This window comes from Perognathus longimembris, chromosome 10 (assembly GCF_023159225.1).
Source record: "Perognathus longimembris pacificus isolate PPM17 chromosome 10, ASM2315922v1, whole genome shotgun sequence".
NCBI lineage: Eukaryota > Metazoa > Chordata > Mammalia > Rodentia > Heteromyidae > Perognathus > Perognathus longimembris.
The window spans coordinates 53542348-53564370 of NC_063170.1; the positions used below are offsets into that span (position 1 = coordinate 53542348).

General features: G+C 42.5%; 1 protein-coding gene across 3 annotated transcripts in view; it reads right to left on the reverse strand.

The window, feature by feature from the left end:
• Positions 1 to 22023, reverse strand: part of Prickle2 (prickle planar cell polarity protein 2) — a 305613-nt gene that overhangs the window by 65051 nt on the left and 218539 nt on the right. For all 3 annotated transcript variants that reach the window (XM_048356089.1, XM_048356088.1, XM_048356086.1), the window contains exon 2: positions 8348 to 8531. In XM_048356089.1, coding sequence (XP_048212046.1) covers positions 8348 to 8491 — 144 coding nt within the window. In that variant the 5' untranslated portion in view covers positions 8492 to 8531. The remainder of the gene's footprint in view (positions 1 to 8347; positions 8532 to 22023) is intronic.

Genomic DNA, 22023 nt, shown 5'->3' on the forward strand with positions numbered 1-22023 from the left:
CATCTGAATGAAGTCACACCTCTCAAAACAACCCTATCGCGGAGAAGCTGGGGTACATAAAGGCTCCTGTATTGGCAGACAGCACAAAAAGTATTTATATTTTATTAAAAGCTTTGAGAGCCGGGTGTGGTGGTGCATGCTTATAATCCCAGGACTTAGAAGCTGGAGACAGGAGGTTCCTGAGTTTCTGCTGGGCTACAACATAAAATACTTTAAAAAAGAAAAATAAAAACAAGAAGGTTTAGAGAAAGCTGAGAAGAAACCTAGGACTCCTGAGTGGTTTCAGATCCTTTGCCTCTCCCCCGCCCCCCAACCTTAACCTTCCTCTCCTGGGCCGCCAAAAGTTACTTTCACCTCTCTGTGCCAGCTCATACTAACAGTGCTCACTTAAGCCACTCCTGTTTCCCAAGCAGGGAGGGAAAGAAACAACTGCTTTATTGAGCAACTTCTATGTGTCTTACGAACACTCCTTCATTTGAAGCCAGCTCAGCCAGCCCCGAGGTCTATAGGTCTCGGCTTGGTTCCAGGGATAGCTGTCTGAGATTAAAGGTGTCTCTGCTACTCAATCGCTGTGTGATCTTCAACGTGTTACTTAACTTTTCTGAGCTTCCCTTTGTTTCTACAACAGATGCAGTAATAGTAATTACCAAACATAGCTCTTTTTTGTATGTGATGATTCTGGGGTTTGAACTCAGGGTCTAGGTGCTATTCCTTAGCTTTTCATTCAGGGCTGGCTCTCTATCACTTGAGCCACAGCTCCATTTCTGTCCCCCCCCCCCCCCGCCCCTTCTTCTTTCTGATGGTTCACTGGAAGTAAGAGTCTCACAGGCTTTCTTGCCTGGGCTAACCTCAAACCATGATCCTCAGATCTCAGCTTCGGAAGTATCTAGGATTACAGGCATGAGCCATGGATGCCCAGCGCAGACATAGTTCTTAAGAAGGTAAAATGAAAGAATGCCTGGAACATATGTTTTTAAGTGGCAAATCAGGAAGAATAATGTCATTTGTATGGAAATGGATGGATCTGGGGAAAAAAATTAAAACATCATACTGAGCAAGGTAAGCCAGGTCCAGAAAGACAGAGGCTGTAACCTCCCTTATAATCACACGTAGAGACATATACTTCTATACACAACCAAGTTGACTCAAGAACTATATGCAGAAGTGAAATTCCATGGTATAAACTCCTTGAATAATGAACAGTTTCGCGAAATGATTAGCAGGAAGCTCAATTATGTTTTGAATGGAGTGTTAGTGGAAAGGGCAGATGAATAGAAAAGGAAATTGTGGATGAATATAATCTGAATACTTAATGTAACTCACATATGCATTTATACACAAACACACACATACATATACATACCACTTCTTCTTTACTCATTCATCTGCTACTGGGTACCTCATCTGATTCAGTCATTTGGCTATTGTGAACATTGTTGCAATAACAAATGGGCAGGTGTCTTTTTGATATATTGATTTGCTCTCCTGCATACACATATGCTCCATACTGGTATGGTAGGGTCATAAGGAAGACCTGTTAAGACTTTTGAGGCACCTCCACACGGATTTCCATAGTTTACATACCCACCAACAGCATAGGAGGGGTCCTCCCCCCGCCCCCACCCCATTGACTGGTGTTTGTTTTCTTGCTGTTCAATGCAAACTCAATGAATTTCTCCATCATTGTCATCATCATCATCATCATCATCATCATCATCATCATCCACAGGAGAATACCCAGGCTCCTGGATGCTGAGCGACTCTCCTGAGGTAAGGTTTGCATGACTGCAGAAGTGAGGCTGCGGGGCGGGGCTTCTTCTGCAGGCTGGGGCTTGCAATGGGCCCTGCAGACTTTTGGATTCAGACAAATAACGTGCTGGTTTGAAAACAGTGCACTTCTGTCAGCCCCCGAGCTCCTCCCTCCTGCTCCTGTGGAGTAAGAGCCAGCGGTTCTGCAGTGCGGCACAACCTTCACAACTCTCTCTCCTGAATTCTGGCAACCTGAGAAAACTCTGAGGAGGTCAGAGTGGGTGGCGAATCGGCTTACAGCATATGTTTTAGGAAATGCACAGGGAACGGAGAGAAGTGATAAGACTTATTTATTCACTATTTTTCTGGTACTGAGGATTCAACTCCCTCCCTCCAGCTTACTAAGCAAGACTCCAGTGCTTGAGCTATGCTCCTTGTCCTTTGGCTTTCGTTTACTGTTGACAGGGTGTAGTGCTCACTTGGCCTCCATTAGCCTCAGACTGTGTTGCTTCTACTTCTGCTTCCAAAGCAGAAGGCGTGCACTACGATGCCTACAGTTTGTCTCTGTGTTGTGTTTCTGTGCTGGTACTGGAGCTTGAACTCAGAGCTTGAGCACTGTCCTTTAGGTTTTTCTCTCAAGGCTAGCACTCTACTACTTGAACTAAAGCTCTACTTCCAGTTTTATTAGTAGTATTTTTTCTGTGTAATTAGAGATGAGTCACAGGGACTTCCTTGCCTGGGCTGGCTTTGAACTTCATACCTCAGATCTCAGCTTCCTGTGTAGCTGGGATTACAGGCATGAGCCACCAGTATCTGGGTCCTAACTTGTTTTTTGAGATAAGTTGAGGTAATTTTTGCCTAGGCTGACCCTGACCCACAATTCCCTTGAGAATCCTTTTGAGAAGTTGACGTTACACCCTGCCATAACAGATTTTTATTTAAAACAATTTTTTGGTGGAACTTGGGTTTGAACTTGGGGACTTATGCTTGCTAGGCAGGTATTCTACCACTTGAGCCCTTTAACTTTTTGGACAGGTCTTGTGTTTGCCATTTCTTAGGTGTGAATATGAAGTGAAGGTCAAAGTAAAATTACTAAACCTTGGAGACTAAGGATTTGGGATATGTGTATTTGACAACTCTCTGTAGACACATGAGGTAGCTAAAACATCTATGAAAAGGAGAAGAAACCGGACGGTCCCATACAATTCTCAAGAAGCAGTGACAAGCGAGAGCTAGCAGGAAAACCATTTCCTCATGCACCCAATGAATAATTTCTACCAAGAGGAAGACGTGTGACAGCCATATTGGAGGGCAGTGTGTAATAAATTGAATGCCTTTTAGGGGTTCACACTGGACACTCCTCCTCTAGAAACCATGCTTAAGGAGCCACCACAGCCCTATGTTGTACACAGGGAAACTACCCACCATACAGTGGTCACAAACAGACTCACATACCCTTGGCATTCAATAGCAGTACTCACAGCATTTGTGATGATCAATTTTCCTTTGAGGATGTTTAGCACATCCAGGCCCAAGTCTGCCCCTTTGACAATGGCTGCCCTCTCCCCAACTTTCATGTCCGAATGCCCCCTAGTGGTGGGAGGTACCAGTCCCACTTAGAAGCTACCACTGGAAACCCATCCATAGCTTGCAGAGGCTAATCTAAACGGACATATTGGGATACAGAAAATGCTCATATGATACACACTAGCAAGAAAGTTAGGATGAGCTGTGATCACCATCACATTTTTATACAAAATCACTCAAAAATGGTTACTCTCTACATAGGTACTTTAACATGTAAGCAAACAAACAACAACAACAACAACACAATTTTCCTCATTTGGGAGAAATATGAATACTGTCCTCTTGTTTTTCTAGATGTCTTCTTCTTCCCTCCCTCCCTCCCTCCCTCCCTTCTCTTCCTCTCTCCCTCCCTTCTCTTCCTCTCTCCCTCCCTCCCCCTCCGTCTTCTCTTCATAGAGAGAACAAGCTATGTTTTTCCTCCTCCTCCTCCTCCTCCTCCTCCTCCTCCTCCTCCTCCTCCTCCTCCTCCTCCTCCTCCTCCTCCTCCTCCTCGTCTTCCTCCTCCTCCTCCTCTTCCTCCTCTTCCTCCTCCCCCTCCTCCCCCTCCCTCTCCCCCTCTCCTTCTCCTTCTTCTACTCTTTATAAAGGGAGAACATGCTCTTTCAAAACCCCCACAGTAGGCTCACCTGCCACTGGATTCTAGTCTAGACTTAGTGAAGATGATAGGTTTGCAACAATATTCACTGGGCCCTGTTCAAGCAGCACAGACCCCTCCCTCCCCCCTTTCCATGTTACCAAACCCAGAGTTGTTTTAGAGGAGCCAGAATGTGGTTAGGTGCTGCATCAAGTTGTGCCAAATCACAACGCTTCTATCCTGAGTTCTCTTTCAGAAAAGCATCATGTTCACCCAGTGCATCTTGTATTCCCTGGGAACACTGGCAACAATCTAGAGATGGGGCCAAATGTGACAACTGGTGGAACGAAGTCAATGATGCTGGGAAATACCCCATAGAGCACAGGTCAGACTCTCCAGCAAAGAGCTACTGAGCCAAATTGTCAAGAACATTGAAGTTCAGGGTCTCTGCTCACCATGTGTTTTGTTTTTTTTTTTGTTTTTTTGTTTTTTCCTGGTAGGTTGTCAATGACTTTCCACATTCTTCCACAGGAGATACCTGCTATAAATGTGTCACCCTAGTGTCTCTGGGAGATGGGAGACACTATTAACAATTTGACTCTGGAGGGAAAGTGGAGATTGTAGGTGGCTAATCAGCAGTAGACTCTGGCTCTCTGGTGGGCTCCTTGCAGGGCTCCCTGGGTGACAATCAAGTCTTAATTTGGACTCAGCAAAGGCAAAGGATATGAACAATGTCTTTGACTGGTTTTCAATTCAGTCATTTGAAATCACAGGACACACGCCTTTCCTTTCTGGCATCATCTAGCATTTTTGTCATTTTCACACTGTTTTAAGAACAGCCAGTCAGTTTTTATGAAACCAAATGTCCATATTCAAGAACACTTCTCTACATGGGAGATGACTTATATTTGCATTCTATTAAATTGAAGGCATTTCTCAGAGGAAATAAGAGTAATAAAGAGTACCACCAGAAGGTATCACCAACCCCTGCGTCGGGAGTGAGATGAAAGGTTTCAAGCCAAAATGAAAACACATTACTCTCAGGCCTAACTAGTCTTTAATAGTTGCCTCCAGCACACAGAATTTCCTCGTTCACTGTAATTTCTCTTCATAGAAAAAATGGCTTATCTCAAATCATAGACAACTAACATGATATTAAACATCAGAACTTTTATGAGTGAAAGGTGTTTAGAGCTGGCATTTTTCTAATCTTAGAACATATCAGTTTGATTTTTTTAAAAAAAATCTCAAAACCAATAAATAGCTTTGTAAAGAATAGACTTTCAAAAACCCCATAATTTAAAATCTAAAGCTCATTTCTTTCACACAACATGACCCTTCCAAACACCTTTAATATAGACTCGCATTTTATTGGACAAATATAGAGCCCTCCAAATAGCACGAAAAGACATTTTCTCTCTCTCTAGGGAGCAATTTCCTTTTCTAATCATGTGTGTGCGTCATCCAGGTTTGAGTAACTGTAGAGAGCAGAGAAAACCTGCCAAGGAACAATAGAATTGTAAGAGATGGGAATACCCTTTCATTTGCCATAATTCTAACCACTTGTTTAATCGTGTTAATCATTTTCTTTCAAAACAAATCAAGGAAATTTCAGTTTTATGTTTCCCAAAGACAAGTGGATGAGTCAAATGGTCTCCAAAAATACCATAGGCGTTCACATTTGGGTCTGTTGGCTTTAATCAAGAATCCTTGCTTCTGCAAATCTCTGTTCCTTTGGGTCAACATGAGTAAAAATTTCCTCTGACTGTATCACTGAATGGTGTTTAATGGTCTTAGGGAATAATCTACACATGCATAAAAAAAATCTAACAGCTCAACTTTGGAACATTTAGGGGCCAGCTTAGCAGGAAACAATGTCCTTTGGGTAAACAAAAGAAAGACAGGTCACGTCTAAGTTGCTGGAAATGAGGTCAGCAAGAAAATGGAACAAGTTCACAGATCTAGCTAGTTGTGGAACTCAGCACTCTCAAGTGTTGGCAATAGTTTATCTGGGTCCTTGGCCAATTCACGCCACATCAGAGATTCCAGACAAGACCTCTTATTCTTCTAAAATGAATTCTTTAATATACTACTCAAGTCAAACAGGAAAGGAAGATATAACATCAATATGCCAACTGTGAGAGAGCACCTCTTTGCTCTCACCAACGCAGAGAACAACCTTCAGTTTTCATGGAGATGTTTTCTGTGTTTCTAGTCTGAGGTATTTTCTTCTCTGCAGTAAGAACAGATATGGCAAAGCTGAAGAGCCTGTACTGTTCAGACAAATAACACAAAAAGATTATGTGGATTCAATGAAGATAATACTTCACTCAATAAGTGAAGACTAGGTGAGCTCAGATTTTGTCTAAAACAAATGGTCAAACTTTCAAGACATATACATACCAATAGACAGGAAAAATTTCTGCATTCTAACTGGGAATTTGAAGAATACCTTCCTGGATGAACAAATACTAATAACCTGTATGCCCAATTTTGTCTGTCAATTTGCAAACCCACATGGAAGACAGCCAATCAGAGAGATGAAAGAAGTAGTTGGGTAAGGTGGTTTACGCCTGCAATCTTTGCTACTCAGGAGGTAGACATGAAGGCTAACCAGAATGGAAAGAAGTCTGTAAGACTCCATCTTCCTCCCTGGCTATGCATTGTGGTGTGGTGTCCACATTATGGCTGGGCAGTGACCAGCACCAGTCATCTTCAACAATACAGAGACTCACACATAGGGAGATTTAGTCCAGGCTGACACAGACATAAAGCAAGACTCTAGTTCAAAGAGAATCAGTGCACAAAGGGACTGGAGTTGTGGTTCAAGTGGTAGAGTTGTGGCTCAAGTGGGAGCAAGCAAAAAGCCCTGAGTGTAATCCCCAATATGAGAAAGAGAAAGAGAGAGAGAGAGAGAGTGAGAACATATAAGGGTCATTATACTGAAGTTATTAGTGAATTGTTGGATCTTAATTATAATAAACTTTTTGTGAAAGCATTATCATATTGAAAGTTCTTGTGCAACCTTAAGGTTGTCAAACACATTGTTAGACAAAAAGATATCCAAGGGAACAAATTTAATGGGTTAAGGGAAGGTAACAATGGACAAACACTTTAGTCTGGCAATGTTGTCTCTGAAAGTTCACAGGGAAGATAAGAATACCAGCTTAAGAAGTGCTTCTAAGCCAAGACTCCTAAAAGAGACAGTATGGAGTACCAAGAAATGGCAAAACAATGGCTGTATACCAGACCCTAAGTATCTGAGATACATTGTTCCAAGGGAAACCCATGAGTACTCAGAATACAGAGTTCAGAGCTGTACTGTAGATACATGGTACATTTCTCCCATCAAACTGAACAACCTCCTCTAAAGACATGCTATTGTCAAACCAATTTAAAACTTTCATTATATCAGAGTATGATTAGCATATTCACTTTTGCCCTGGTTTGGGGAGTACCATTTGCATTTTTTTTTGTGCTGGTCCTGGAACTCAGGACATGGGCACTGTCCCTGAACTTCTTTTGCTCAAGGCTAGCTATCACTTGAGCCACAGCTCCATATCTGGCTTTTCCAGTAGCTTAGTGGAGATAAGAATCTCACAGTCTTTCCTTCCCAGGCTGGCTTCAATCCTGAGATCTCAGCCTTCTGAGTAGCATGAGCCACCAGCACCCAGTTTTGTATTTTTTGACAGATTTTCACAAAATTAAGAGCAGGTAAACACTGGACAGTTCCCACCATGAATAAAACACATAGCTGTAAGGAACTGAATCAAGAAGCTCTTTGGGTTGACTAAAATATGTTTTTGTTCTCAAAATATCTTTTTCTTTTTTTTTTTAGTCTGTGCTTGGTAAAAACAACAACAAAAACATGTGTAACAAATCTGTAAATAAAGTGAGCTTACTGTATATTAGTAAGAAAAAAAATGAGGGAGAACAAAAAGGAAGCAAGTTCTCTGCAAACCAGTGCAGCCTGGGGCTAGTGCCAGACTATTTCAGGAAATGCCAAAGTCTTTCTTTGAGGCAGTATTTAAACACAGCAAGAATCACTGGGAAGAAAAAGGCAAAATCCACACTTCCTCAGTCTCCTTTCCAAAACCTCTGATGGGTGAAGTTCATGGTCACGTTACAGCTCCTCTTTTCCCCACCCAAAATGATATTTCAGTATCTTATGTTTCAAAGTCAATGTTCTGGAAATATCTTTCTGTCACACAATATAGGGAAAGTCAATCAAGTCAAATGAATCAGCCCTAAATCACCCAAGGCTCCATTTCATCTGCCATTCTCATCTCCTACTGGGACCCGTGCCATCACCAACCCATTCAGCCCCAAACACTGTTCTGAATCGCCTCAGTCCCTGCCTCCTTCTGAACTAAAATGCGGAAGAAGCATCGGAAAGACAGAATTGATACATTGCAAAGACCCCTTCGAGACCAGAACCTGTTCAGGCTTCAGCCCTGGTGGGACCCAGGCGTACTCCTCCAAGGCACAGCCGGAGTCATCGTCCGAGGTGGAGTTCCTCTGGAAGTCAAACATGAGTTTGCTGATGGTCTTCTCCATCTCCAGCGGCATCACTGTCACCATGTGCTCCTCCTGGGGACACTTGCAGTGCAGGCAGATCTTCCTGCAGGCAGCAAACAGGGCATGTAAGAAATATAAAGAAACCTTTTCTCTTTTTCTCCCCTTCAAGAGCCTGCCAGTCATAGGCCTTGGATCCCCAAATATAAGCACATTCTTTGGCAACCAACTCCTCAAACTAGGATCTAGAGAAGGAGTGTGTTGGCGGAAGGTGTGGAAACAGTGAAAGGCCAGAGATCACCAGGAGAGCATGCTAAGGAGCTTTACAGCCAGGACACAACCTTTTCTTCTTAATTCACATCCCAAGAGGAACAGCTTTCCCCCCCCCCCCCCTTACTGCATAAACCACAGGAGATGGATCGTGAACAGTTTCCTTAGCTATAATAACAACTAAATGCATACACACATACATATGTATGTGTGTGTGTGTTGCATAATCTGACTAGAAACATCTCAAGATTTAACAAACCCTGACAACCTTCCATTTAAAAAAAAAGTTCCTAAGCTATCGTAAACAGAACAAATATCTTTCAAAAAAGAACTGAGGGAAGAATTTTCTAGAATACCCCTCCCCCCCCCACTAAACAAATCTTGTCTCTCCACTGTCTCCTGCTAGAGGCTTGAACTCAGAGCTGGGCACTATGCCTTAATTATTCCACTCAACGTTGGTGGTCTACCACTTGAGCCACAGCTCCACTTCTGGCTTTTTGCTGGTTGATGGAAGATACGAGTTTTACTGACTTTCCTGCCCAGGCTGCCTTTGAATTGTGAGCCTTAGACCTCAGTCTCCAGAGTAGCTATGATTACAGGTATGAACCACCCGCACCTGACTATAAACCTCGTCTTAAAATTTCTTAGGACAGATATTTTCACCTCTATTAGAAGATTTTTTTTTCAAATTATTATTATCAAACTGATGTACAGAGAGGTTACAGTTTCATACGTTAGGCATTGGATACATTTCTTGTACTGTTTGTTACCTCGCCCCTCATACCCCCCCTCCTCCCCCTTTCCCTTTCCCCCCATGAGTTGTTCAGTTCACTTATACCAAACAGTTTTGCAAGTATTGCTTTTGTAGTTGTTTGTCCTTTTTTTACCCTGTGTCTCTCAATTTTGGTATTCCCTTTCTATTTCCTAGTTCTAATACCAGTATACACGGTTTCCAATATATTCAGATAAGATTACAGAGATAGTGTAGGTACAACCACAGGAAGGTGATACAAGAACATCATCAATAATAGAAGCTACAGATACACATGGGACGTTGAAAGTAGTTACAACTGTGATATAACAATCGTTTCCTTAACATGGAGTTCATTTCACTTAGCATCATCTTATGTCATCATAAGGGTATAGCTATTGGGCTCTTGTGATCCTCTGCTATGACTTGCCTAAACCTGTACTAATTATTCACAATAAGGGAGACCATAGAGTCCATGTTTCTTTGGTTCTGGCTCACTTCACTTAGTATAATTTTTTCCAAGTCCTTCCATTTCCTTACAAATGGGGCAATATCATTCTTTCTGATAGAGGCATAAAATTCCATTGTGTATATGTACCACATTTTCCTGATCCATTCGTCTACTGAGGGGCATCTGGGTTGGTTCCAGATTCTAGCTATGAAAAATTGCGCTGCTGTGAACATTGTTGTGCTGGTGGCTTTACTGTGATTTTTGTTTGTGGTCTTTTGGATAGATACCCTGGATTGGAATTTTAATTAGGAAGCCAAAATTTCCCCCCCTCCATGTTGCTAGTGTTTGAATATACAAGGTCATGCATTTGAAGATCATGCATTCATAAGGTAGAAGCTACAGATAAAAATCTCTCCCCACATTGAACATTTCTCTTTTAAGGTTACCATCTGTTCCCATATTCATAGCTACAGAAATGATGAAGCAAGAAATGTGTTGATGTCAGCAATACAAAAGTATTTCTAGTTTCCATCAATAAGATAAAAATAAAATAAGATGGAGAAATAAAGATAAGTCATTCTCTGTTTACTCTTGATTTTTATTATTAGTCTTAGTAGCCATTTACAAAGGTAGTGAAAGAGTGTAAAACAGGTTGAAATTCTAATCTCCATATTAAATCAATTTTATGTATCTATCTATCCATCCATCCACCCACCTACCTGCCTACCTACCTATTGTACTGGGGTTTGAACTCAGGGCCTTGTGCTATACCACTTGACCCATATCCCCAGCCCTGTTTGAATTTTTTGACAACTTTGTTGAGATATAATTCACATACCATTAAGTCCACCATTTAAAAATGTATACTGGCTGCTGGCTCACATCCATAATCCTAACTATTCACAAGCTGAGATATGAGGTTTGTGGTTCAAAGCCAGCCTAGGCAAGAAAGTCCTTGAGATTCTTATTTCCAATTAACCACCAAAAATCCAAAGTGGAGCTTTGGCTGAAGTGGTAGATTGCTAGCCTTGAGCAAAATGCTCTAGGACAGCTCCCAGGCCCTGAGTTCAAGCCTCAAGATCAGCACATATACAAAAATGTATACTCATTCAATATATTCATCTTTATAAATATACTGCCCTATATATTTAGATTGAAGTTTTCTGTGTAGGTATTAATTTTATTTCTTGTGGGCAATACACAGAGGAATGCTATTGCTGAGTCACGCAGCAACTTACTGTTTTTCAGGGTTTTGTTGTTGTTGGTGGTGGTCTTGGGTCTAGGCACTGTCCTTGAGCTCTTTTGCAGAAGGCTAGCACTGTACCACTTTCAGCCACAGTGCCACTTCAAGTTTTTGAGTGGTTAACTGCAGATAGGAGTCTCATGGGGACTTTTCTCGATCCTCAGATCTCAGCCTCATGCATAGCTAGAATCACAGGCATGAGCCACGAGCACCTGGCTTGGTTTAATATTTTGAATACCTGAAAATTTTTATTTCAAAATATCCACATTCGAAAAGACTATTTTGTCTGTCTTTTGGATTGTAGCCACCCTACTAGATATGATGTAGTTTTGATTTGCATTTCCCTAATGGCTAACCAATTGGGAATTATTTTTATGTGATTGCTTTATGTCTCCTTCGGGGGGAAAAATGTCTTCTCAAGCCCTTATTCTACTTTCTCATTAGGTTGTTTGGGCTTATTGTCTAACTACAAGTTGTCTTTCTATCTTTTCTAGATAAAGTCGTTTATCAGATAAATAATTTGCAAACATTTTCTTCCATTCTATAAGGTTGAAGTTTTACTTTCTTCAACTTCTTTCTTTCTGCTCTTCATTGTACTTTTGGTAACATATCTAAGAAACTCACTTCCCCTTAGCCAATGAATGTTGTGCTTTTAGCTCTTACATTTATATCAAGAACCCTTTTGAGTTGATCTTTATATGAAGTATGAGAGAGAAGTCTAGCTCCGTTCTTATGTGGCTGTCTAATATAACTTGTCAAAAAAAAGACTAGTCTTGTCGGACACTGGTAGCTTATAGTCCACTCAGGAGGCTGAGATCTGAGGATCACAATTAAAGCCATCCTGGGCAGGAAAGTCTGTAAGACTCTTACCTCCAATTAGCCACTAGAAAACTGGAAGTGGTGATGTGGCTCAAGTGGTACAGCAGCCTTGAGCTGAAGAGCTCAGGGACAGCTCCCAGGCCCAGAGTTCAAGCCCCACAACAGACAAAAAAAAAAGACTAGTCTTAGCCGGGTATTGGTGGCTTATGCCTGTAATCCTAGTTACTCAGAAGGCTGAGATGAGAACTAAAGATCATGATTTGAAGCCAGCCCAGGCAGGAAAGAGAGTCAGTGAAACTTATCTCCAATTACCAGCAAAAAGCTAGAAGCAGATCTAAGGCTCAAGTGGTAGAGTGCTAGTGCTAGTCTTGGGGAAAAAAAGCTAAGGGGGGACAACATCTGGGCCCTGAGCTCAAACCTCAGTTCACACACACACACACACACACACACACACACACACACACACACACACACAAACACACACACACCCCAAAAAAACAAAAACAAAACAAGATTATATTCTTTCCCTAGTGAATTATCTTGTTCCCTTTGTCAAAACAATCAATTGACCTTAAGTGGAAGAGTTTGTTTCTGGAGTTACTTCCATTCCATTGGTTCACGTGTCCATTCCACCTCACATGTCATGCCACACTGTCTTGATTACGGTAGTTTGTAGCAAGGGCTGACATCATGAAATGTGAGATCTGAATGTTTGTTCTTTTAAAAAGTGGTTCTGGCTCTGCTGGGTCCTTGCATTGATACATACAACATAAGAGTTTTATGATTAGTTTTCCAATTTTTGCAGAAATACTAGCTGGGAATTTGGTGGAGGATTGCACTAAATCTTGAGGTCGATATGGGATTTACTGCCATTTTAACAATATTAAGTCTTCAAATCCACACGCACAGGATGTTGGTTGGTCCATGTAATGTCCTTCAAGGATATTTTGTGGTTCTTAGATACAAGTCTTAGACTTCAAGTTTATCTCTACTTTTTAAAAAACTATTTTTGAGACCATTATAATTGGAATTGTCCCCTTCATTTTATTTGCAGATGGTTAGTAGTGTGTAAAACCAACTATGATTTTTTTTAGATGGATCTTCAGTCACATAAGGGTCCTGCTGAATTCATTTCTTAGCTCTAATAGTGCATGTATGACCTTTAGGACTGTCCATATACAGGATCATATCACATGTGAACAGAATTTTATTTCTTCCTTTCTGGTCACTTTTATTTGTTTGATTTGACTTATTGGCCTGGCTAGTACCTCCTATAAAAAGTTGAATAGAAATAAGAGAGAGCATCTGGTGCCAGTGGCTCATGCCTGTCATCTCCACTATTCAGGAAGTAGAGATCAGGAAAGAGTATTATATTTTTGCAAATGCTTTTTCTGCATCTGTGGAAATGACCAGTTATTACTATTAGTATTTCTATTTTTGTTTCTCACTTCTTAAATGTGCTATGCCTGAATTTTGACATACAAGTGTACTCGAAAAGGCAAAATCAGTTTTGTTCAGCTAAGAAGTTTGCCAGATTCTTCCAGTCCCTGCTTTTCATCATGTCCAAAAACTCACAGACAGAACACACACCTCGGGTCTGGTTAGCATCTCAGAACCCAAAATGTTTTTTTTTAAATGTGGATGCTGCTTTATGAAAGTAGTATAAGACCTTGAGTTCAATCCCCAGTACTGCCAAAAGAAAAGGAATCAGAGCTCCTTTTCACAATCACTTTCTAATTAAACAGCTACCATAAATAGGTCAAGGTTGTGGGGGAAATATAAGTCAGTATTTCTTTCCCACTAGGATCTTTTTTTTTTTTTTTAATGCCAGTTGATGACTTTCAGGGCAAAATAAAGTTTCACTGTATCTAAAGCAAATATAGTAAGTATTTGGTAATTAATGATTTTTAGTAGGAAGCCATACTTCAAATCAGAATGGAGAAGAATGTTTCACCAAATCTGATCCCTGGAATATCTATCCATTAAATTCATTTATTCAGCAATGGCAGGGAAGGTACAATATTTAATCCTGAAGGGGGCATAATCTAATGAATGTAAGGTTGGTCACTCAACAAATACCCTGTAAGCACCTACCAATGCCAGGGACAGCTCTAGACAATTGAGACATGTAGCCAAAACACAAGCCCCTGTCTCATGGCATGGGTGTTCTCAGAGACAAGAAACATACAATTAGGGGCACATATGATCACTTGATTCTATGCTAGATTAAAGGTAGCAAGTGCTGATGCAGCATGAGAGGACCGGATGGGGTGAGAAGTACACTCAGATACATGCATAGCAATTGACTTACCTTTTGTCTTATACTTATGACCCATCCTCACCTGTCAGTTCTCCAAGGCAAGATTATCTCCATTCTCAGAGAAGCAACAAAGATTCAGGGTAGTCAAGCAACTTGGTCAAAGGGAGTTCTGAGTATGATGGGGACTCAAAGTAGTGGTCATCTAATTTTCATTAAAGAAAAACATCACTTATAAAGATCCCACCCAATTCTACTCATGGACCCTGTGTCTCCTGAATAGCAAACTCACTGTCTCGCCCCCTACTCTTCCCCCAAAAGAAGAATCAAGGAGGAGGGGGGAAAAAAAAAAAGAAAGAAAACAAAAACAGCAAATCAAAATCACAAGGGCCTTATCTATCTTCCTTGCTAGCCGAATGCCTTCTGCTCCTCATTTATAATTAACGGGAACTCCCAAGGCAAGCCATTTTTATTTGCACAGAATGTTCAACCTCTAGTGACTCCATGACAACCTTCAGAAAGGCTGATTTAATAACTTCCATTTGCAAGTTGAGAACTCAAGGCTCATTTGCCCAGAAAGGCACAGAGGGTCAGACATAGAGCCAAGAAAACTTCCCTGGACCCTGATCTCTCTCTCTCTCTCTCTCTCTCTCCCAGTGGCAAAATGCAGTGTCACCCAAGGACTCACTCAGCACCCTGATGAAAGCTTTGTACCTGGATGAAACATTCAGAGAGGTGTGTGTATCGGGGACATGCATGATTTAGGGTTTTTTTTAAAAAAAAAATTTTAATTAGACATTTATGAAAATAAAACCTGCTAGTAAAGAAAAATTTCATTAAAGACACACGTACGTGTGTCTAAAGACACATGCACTCGCAGAGAGTGCATTGGTTTCATTCTGTCAGAACTGACATTCTACCCACACGTAATTGGCCAGGTGAATGACAGGTTTTCAAAGAATAAGCCATGACTCAGAGAGAGGAGATGCTGTTTTCTCCTTCCTTTCTGGCCTTTGCCCCAAACTTCCTCTGTACTCTCTCCTGCCCTCCCCTCCCCAAAGATCAATTGGTTAACTCACTTGTTTCCCTGTCTTGGAAGCCACCGTCAGCTCTGCCAGGGGCTGCATATTGTTGGCCAGTGGCCATGTGTCTAGCTGGCTCAGTGCATCCAGGTCATCTGCACAGCAGCCTCACCATTTGGAAAAGCACTAATAATTTACGCCAATTAAGTGACTTGTTGTGATGAGAATTCATGTAAACAGACTAGTTGGGGGGTGGGGGAGGTAGGCAGACTTATCCTTGAAATGTTGACAGGTTATTTACAACACTGAACCTGAAGCAAGAAGTCTTGCTTTGTGGGGAAGACTGCGAAGATGAAGGCAGAGAGATCCATTTTCCTTTAGAATATGATTTCTGACAAGTTACAAGTCCTAAGCTAGAAATGCAGGCTTGGCTGGCATTGTCAACATCATTAAGACCTTTTCCTCCTTTTCTTCTCTTTGTCCTTTATACCTCCCTCTTTATAATGAGGAGAAAAGATTTTGTGTGTCTATTAAAAAAAAAGCCTGACCTCATATGCAGAAGCTCCATATATAAACTAGACTTGCCTATGTTGATGCTAAAAAGACAAACCACAGGCCCAGCTTCTTTCTCCAAAGCCCAGGCTCAATCAGAGTCCTATGTCCTCAAGGGTCCAAAGATACAACTCCCAAGACCACCAAAGTCTCTGGGCTCCCCTAATTCGTCTCTAGGATGTACCAAAACAAAAGTGGGGTGCTTGATACTTTGATAGATTGGAAGACAATAAAAGAATGGAGGGTCTTCGAGATCCATCCTACTCAGTAAACTATCCACATCAATAACTATTCTGGCTCTAGGAAAATTAGGCATCTGCTTGCCAGGGTGCTTCATGGAAAGGCTTGGGACTCAGAGGCCAGTCCCCAGTGATGGGCTGCACAGTCTGAGCCAGAGCTCAGGGCAGTTGTCCTGCAAGCTGGTCTTCTGAGCACAGTTGGAGAATGCTTGTCTATAGTGAGAAAGGAGGATCTCAAGCCATGGTCTGACAACTGGTGAGGGTTCTCTCAGAAGACCTAATAGATGGTCCAAAAAACTCTGGGCAATGCCTATTTTCAAACTATGTTGGGGGGAGGAGGATTATGCCAACTTCACCAAACTGCCATGTCTGAGGCTCTTGAATGACTCAGTCACCTGGTGGTTGGTGAGAAGCAGGACTACATCATCAGCAAGAATGGTGTGTCTCCTTACAGCCCAGCCGTGGGGCCTCCCTTCCCCTGGGGGTATGGGCTTCTCTGTCCACATCGATGGGCAGATGGGATTCGAATGACCCTCACACATGGGGGCACGACACAGCTTTCTCAGAATAGGTAGCTCAACCCCAGCACAAACCTAAGGACTGAAGAGAAAGGTGCATTGCTAGACTCAACGTAGTAGTACCTTCTGTTAAAGACAAAAGTCAAATGTGACTGAAAGACCTCCATAGCATTCCTTTTTTTTTTGCCAATCCTGGGGCTTGAACTCAGGGCCTGAGCATGATCCCTGGCTTCTTTTTGCTCAAGGCTAGAGCACTCTGCCACTTGAGCCACAGTGCCACTTCTGGCCTTTTCATATATATATATATATATATATATATATATATATATATATATATATATATATATATATAGGTGCTGAGGAATCAAACCCAGGGCTTCATGTATATGAGGCAAGCACTCTTGCCACTAGGCCATATTCCTAGCCCCTTTTTTTCTTCTTTAATACCAAGTATGTATTCAAATTCTCCCATGGCTCTAGCTGACTGAAAGCAAAAGAATAGCTCCTCTTATCCATAAGAATAAAGGGGGGAAAGGGAAACATTTTCCTCCTAACTATACTTATCATAATTTAAAATTACTGCTTCCTGCACTTAGAAGGGGGGGGGGAAGTAACATACAATTAATGTAGAAAGAAATCAGAAATTGTAGATAAGAAAGAAAAAAGAGAAACAGTTTCAAAACACTCAAAATCCCAAAGATAATCACTGTTAAGCAGAAACAGATGCTGGCCCATCTCCCCGCCTTAGTGCTAAGAAACTGGAGAGTGGACTTCATTCTATGTGTTCTCTCACAGTAAGAGCCAGGGGACAAGATTCTGGGCCTGGAATGCCAAGACATGAGCCAGAGCCACCCACACATGAGTACCCAATACCCTCAGCAAACAGACTGTGCATTATTCAATTCAGATAAGTGAGGCTTGTTCTGATGGAGTGCCCTACAGTAGGATCAAGAATTTACTTATGTAGTGTGAAAGATAGTACCAACATGGGAAATATATACACATTGTACACACACACACACACACACACACACACACACACACACACACACTCCTATGGGTATCACAGAGTTAAAAGTTATGACCCTCAGATAAAAAAAACAAAACAAAACAAAACATCTGAAAACCAGATTTCAATAGCTATCGACTTTCAATTTTCTGTGCAAATGGAGAGAGATGGGGCATGGATAATTTAAAACCACTAAGACTTGGCTCTGACTAATGTCTTTGTGTATCAGTCACATCCTCGCCAACGCTGTGATAACTTATACCACTTCAAACCACCTAATGAATCTGCCTTGGGAAAGACTGACTCAGGAGGAGCTGGGAAGGAGCCTGATTTCTCCAGTCTGCATTGTTGCCCAGCTTTATTGCCTAAGTTTTCAATAAGAACCATCCACTCTTCACATGTACCAATGCATCAGCCTACAATCAGCTGAACTTCTTCATGGTGGTGATGGTGGTGGTGGTGGAGGTGGTGGTGTGTGTGTTGATATGGTAGTTTAAACTCATGGCCTTGCACTCTCTTGGCTTTGTTCATGGCTAGCATTCTACCACTTACTGCTTTTTTCTAATTAATTGGAGATAAGCATCTCATGGACTTTTTTCTACCCGGGCTGGCTTTGAACTGGGATCCTCAGATCTCAGCTTCCTGAGGAGCTAGGATTATAGGCATGAGCCACTTAGTGCCTGGCTATGTTGGATTTTGTTCGTTCATTTGTTTACTGACCTTTGGCCTTCGACCTCTTCCTGGTTTCAAGAGGTAAGAAGAGAATTTTTATTGGACTGTAGGACACTTAGAAGAAGTATGTGAATAAAAGGACCAGCTACCCTATTAGGCTCAATGAGGTAGAAAGAACTGGAAGCAAGGTCCACTAGTCCTAAGACACTGCTGAGGAGATCCTTCTGTGAGGAGGTCAGAGCTAGGGAAACCGAACAATCACAATGGCCAGGCAGGTCCTCCTCAGAACCCACTTGAGTCATGTCATAAAATGGCCCCCACCAAGGGTTCTACCTCCTATTGGTCCATACCTCCCCAAATGCAAGTGCAAGAAAAAGTGTTAACAAGGTGGAAAAGAGACAATGGGTCTGTGGAGGCAGGCATGAAGTGACATGGGCATGTTCTAAGAGGGGAAAGTCTGCTCGGAAGGCCTTCCTGGGCCCCAGCTCTGTCCTGGACATCAACAGGAGAGGGGGACCACAGCAGCTGTGTTCTACCATGACTGTAACTGTCACTTTTATGGCAGATTTATGATATTTGTATTATTCCCCATATAGTTTATCTCATTTAGTCACTCGCAGCAGTTCTGTAGAGCTGTCATTTTACCCATTTCACGGATATGAAACTTAAGCCTAAACTCAGTGACTCAACCAAAGTTACAAATAGTCCTCCCCTTTCCTCCTTTGTACTTCTCTTCTTCCTTCCATCTATCCTTTTACCCATCCATCCATCCGTCCATCCATCCCTATCTATCTGTTTGCCTACCTATCTACCCAAGCAAACAAAATGGAATAAGCATCTGTGATGTGCTAGGTACTATATTATGATGTGGCCAAATCAAAACAATTAAGTCACAGAGTATGCTTACTTTTATAGAGCTTCAAGCCAAGTGAAAAAGACAGCAGTCAAGGAAATGAACGTAAACTTGACCTTTTTTGATTATAGTAAGTAGCACAGAAACAAGGCAAGGGTCTGAGGATGGGTCTGGACAGCCCTCTCCCGTGGAAGTTACACTGGAGCTGCACTTAGAAGTGCCCCCTCTAAGAAACACTTGGGCGAGCCTTTTCCAAGCACAGGCAAAGCACATCTGATGGCCCTGAGGTGGGAAGGGACTCCCTGAATTGTTCTTAGAAGGTGCTGGTGGCCTTCCTACTCCCCCAGGGCCACTTGCATGGATGACAGTGGACAAACTGGCTGAGCCACTGTCTGTCCCAAAACTCAAGCTGAGCAGCGAGCCTTCTCAGTGGGAGCTGGAAGTTCTTCTATTCTCCTCAGTGTCTGTCTCCTTGGAATTCCTGTGTGTCTCTGCCCATGATATCAGCCATGAGCACTTCCTGTTATTTGCAGCCTGCCTGGCTCCCTACACTCCCCCAGACACAAGACTGTGCTTATCCTTTTTCATTTCTGGCAAATGCTCAGTCTGAATGAGGAACCCAGGCATGAACCTTGACACTTGCCATGTCTGGAAGCATGATTTCTATCTCTGTGAGAAAGGAAAAAGCTAAAGGTCGGAGACCGCGACAGGGCCAGCTGGGTCCAAGGCTGGTGTACACTGAGTGCCAGAACCCTGCTGCCTGGTCCTGCTCCACTTCCTCCCTTCTGCATGGCTCCAGCAGCCTGGCCATCTGCACAGAGGTGCTCCTCTCTTTCGGAGGAAGTGGGGCGGGGGTTAAGGTAGCCCCCAAACGTAGCCCCTGTGGCAGTTCTCATTGGCAGGTGTCTCCTCTCCTGAATATGCCAATTCACAATTTGATGGTGAGACACACAGAACCTTACTGCAGGCTGATTGATCTTGTAATTTTGGAGTCATGGAAACACATGCTCTTTTAGAAACAGATCTGCTGGACGACTGTTCAGAAACACACACAAAGTTCTCCTATTAGATGCCTGGATTTATAGGGATGATGCCTCAGTCACTGGGGAGTAATATTTTAGATTGTGTTTCCCCAGCATCAGACCTGAGAAGAGGTCCGAATGTGGAGGCAGATAGGAGAGGATTCCAAGGAAGGTCTGCCAGTAACATGGAGAAGTAGGAAGGGGAAGGATGTCAACGGTAAGCGGCTGAGCAGGAGTTCACATTAGGCAAACAAAGCCCCTGTCAGTGAAGACCTTGGGAGATGTCCTGCATGTTCTTCAGGTAAAGTCCACTCGTGAGTCATGAGGTTAGAAACAACCTACCGATTCCCAGCATTCATGGAAGAAGAGCACATCTGGGCCCTCGCTCTCGCCCTAGCACAGGACGAGATTAGCAGCTTCAGAAAGTTGAGAGGGAACCTTGGGATGTCTCAGCGCCAGGGGAGCCATGAGCCAGAATACACTGGACAGATGCGTGCTAAGGGGAAGCAGGGACAATGACATAGTATTTGTGGCAAGGCAGCTTCATTTATTAAACAATCACCCACTGAACAACTTTGTACTATGGATTGTGGGAGGTATTATGAGGTGTTAAAGAAAAGCAAACCAGGAGTGTCTGTCTGATTAGGATACAAAGACAAACCACAAAGAGCCAGAACATAAATTTCAATGTGGACAGAATACCCTTTTTTGGAAAAGATAGATGAAGTATATACCCAATAAAGGGTGATGCTTGCAACTGATTCCCAGATGTTTCAACAATAATGTATCTGTGTATATATATGAAGGTGTAGGAGAAAGAGGGAGCAAAGAGGAGAATGAGTGGAAGAGGCCAGGGATGAGTGGCTCATACCTGTAATCCTAGCTAGCTGGGAGGCTGAGATCAGGTGGACGGTGATTCAAGGTCATCCTGGTCATACAGGACAGAACCTTTCTCAAGCAATAGCTGGGTGTAGTGGTATATGTACCTGTCATACCAGCTGGGTGGGAGGCTGAGCTTGGGAGGAAGATAACAGTTCCAGATCAGTCTTGGCAGAAAAAAAAAAATCATGAGACTTCATTTCAACAGAAAGGAGCTGAATATCATGGAATGCATCTGTCATGCCAGCTATGATACAAAGCCTAAATTAGGCAGATCAAGGTCTAAGAACACAACCAGGCACAAAGTAATATCCTATTTAAAAAATAAACCCTTGCAAAAAGGGGCTGGGGCCATGGCTCAGTGGTAGAGTGCCTGCCTAGCAAAAATGAGGCCCTCAGTTCAATGCCCCAGGACCACCAAAAAGAAATGAACACAAGGCAGGAAAGAAGAGAGAAAGAACCAACACAAATCTGGCAATATGTTGAGAAAAAAATCTAGAAGGGTGTAGGAGAGTTTGCGATACTATTCTTGTAACAACAGCTTTTCAAAACAAAACATTTGAAAACAACATGGAGAGTAGTCTGACTGTGGTCTAGGTCATTATGAATGTACCAGGCCCTGTGCTCCAGTTGATGCCAGGTTAATGGGATTGGGAGTGTCTCCTTTGAGGATGTTCCACCAGAAGGCTGTTGAGTAGGAGGTTTCTTGGCAAGAAGAAAAGGAAGGAGTATTCCTGACAGGTGAATAAAAGCATGGAGGTGGGCGAGAACATGATGCCACTGAGATTCTGTGAAAAGTCAGTATCAGATGGTGACAAGATGGCAGATGGGGCACCATTAAGAAGAGGTTTGGCTTTATTGTAAAAGCATAACAAGTCAGTGAGGGATCTGCCCACCAAGCACATAGATAGCTAATTCAGCACTGTGTTGAGTAGACAGAGTGAGCCCTCAAAGGAGAAGAGCTAGGCCACGGATGGTGTCTCCATGGCAACACTGCTACCTGCATCACTCCATCCCTACACAAGGCTGCGTGTACCCAGA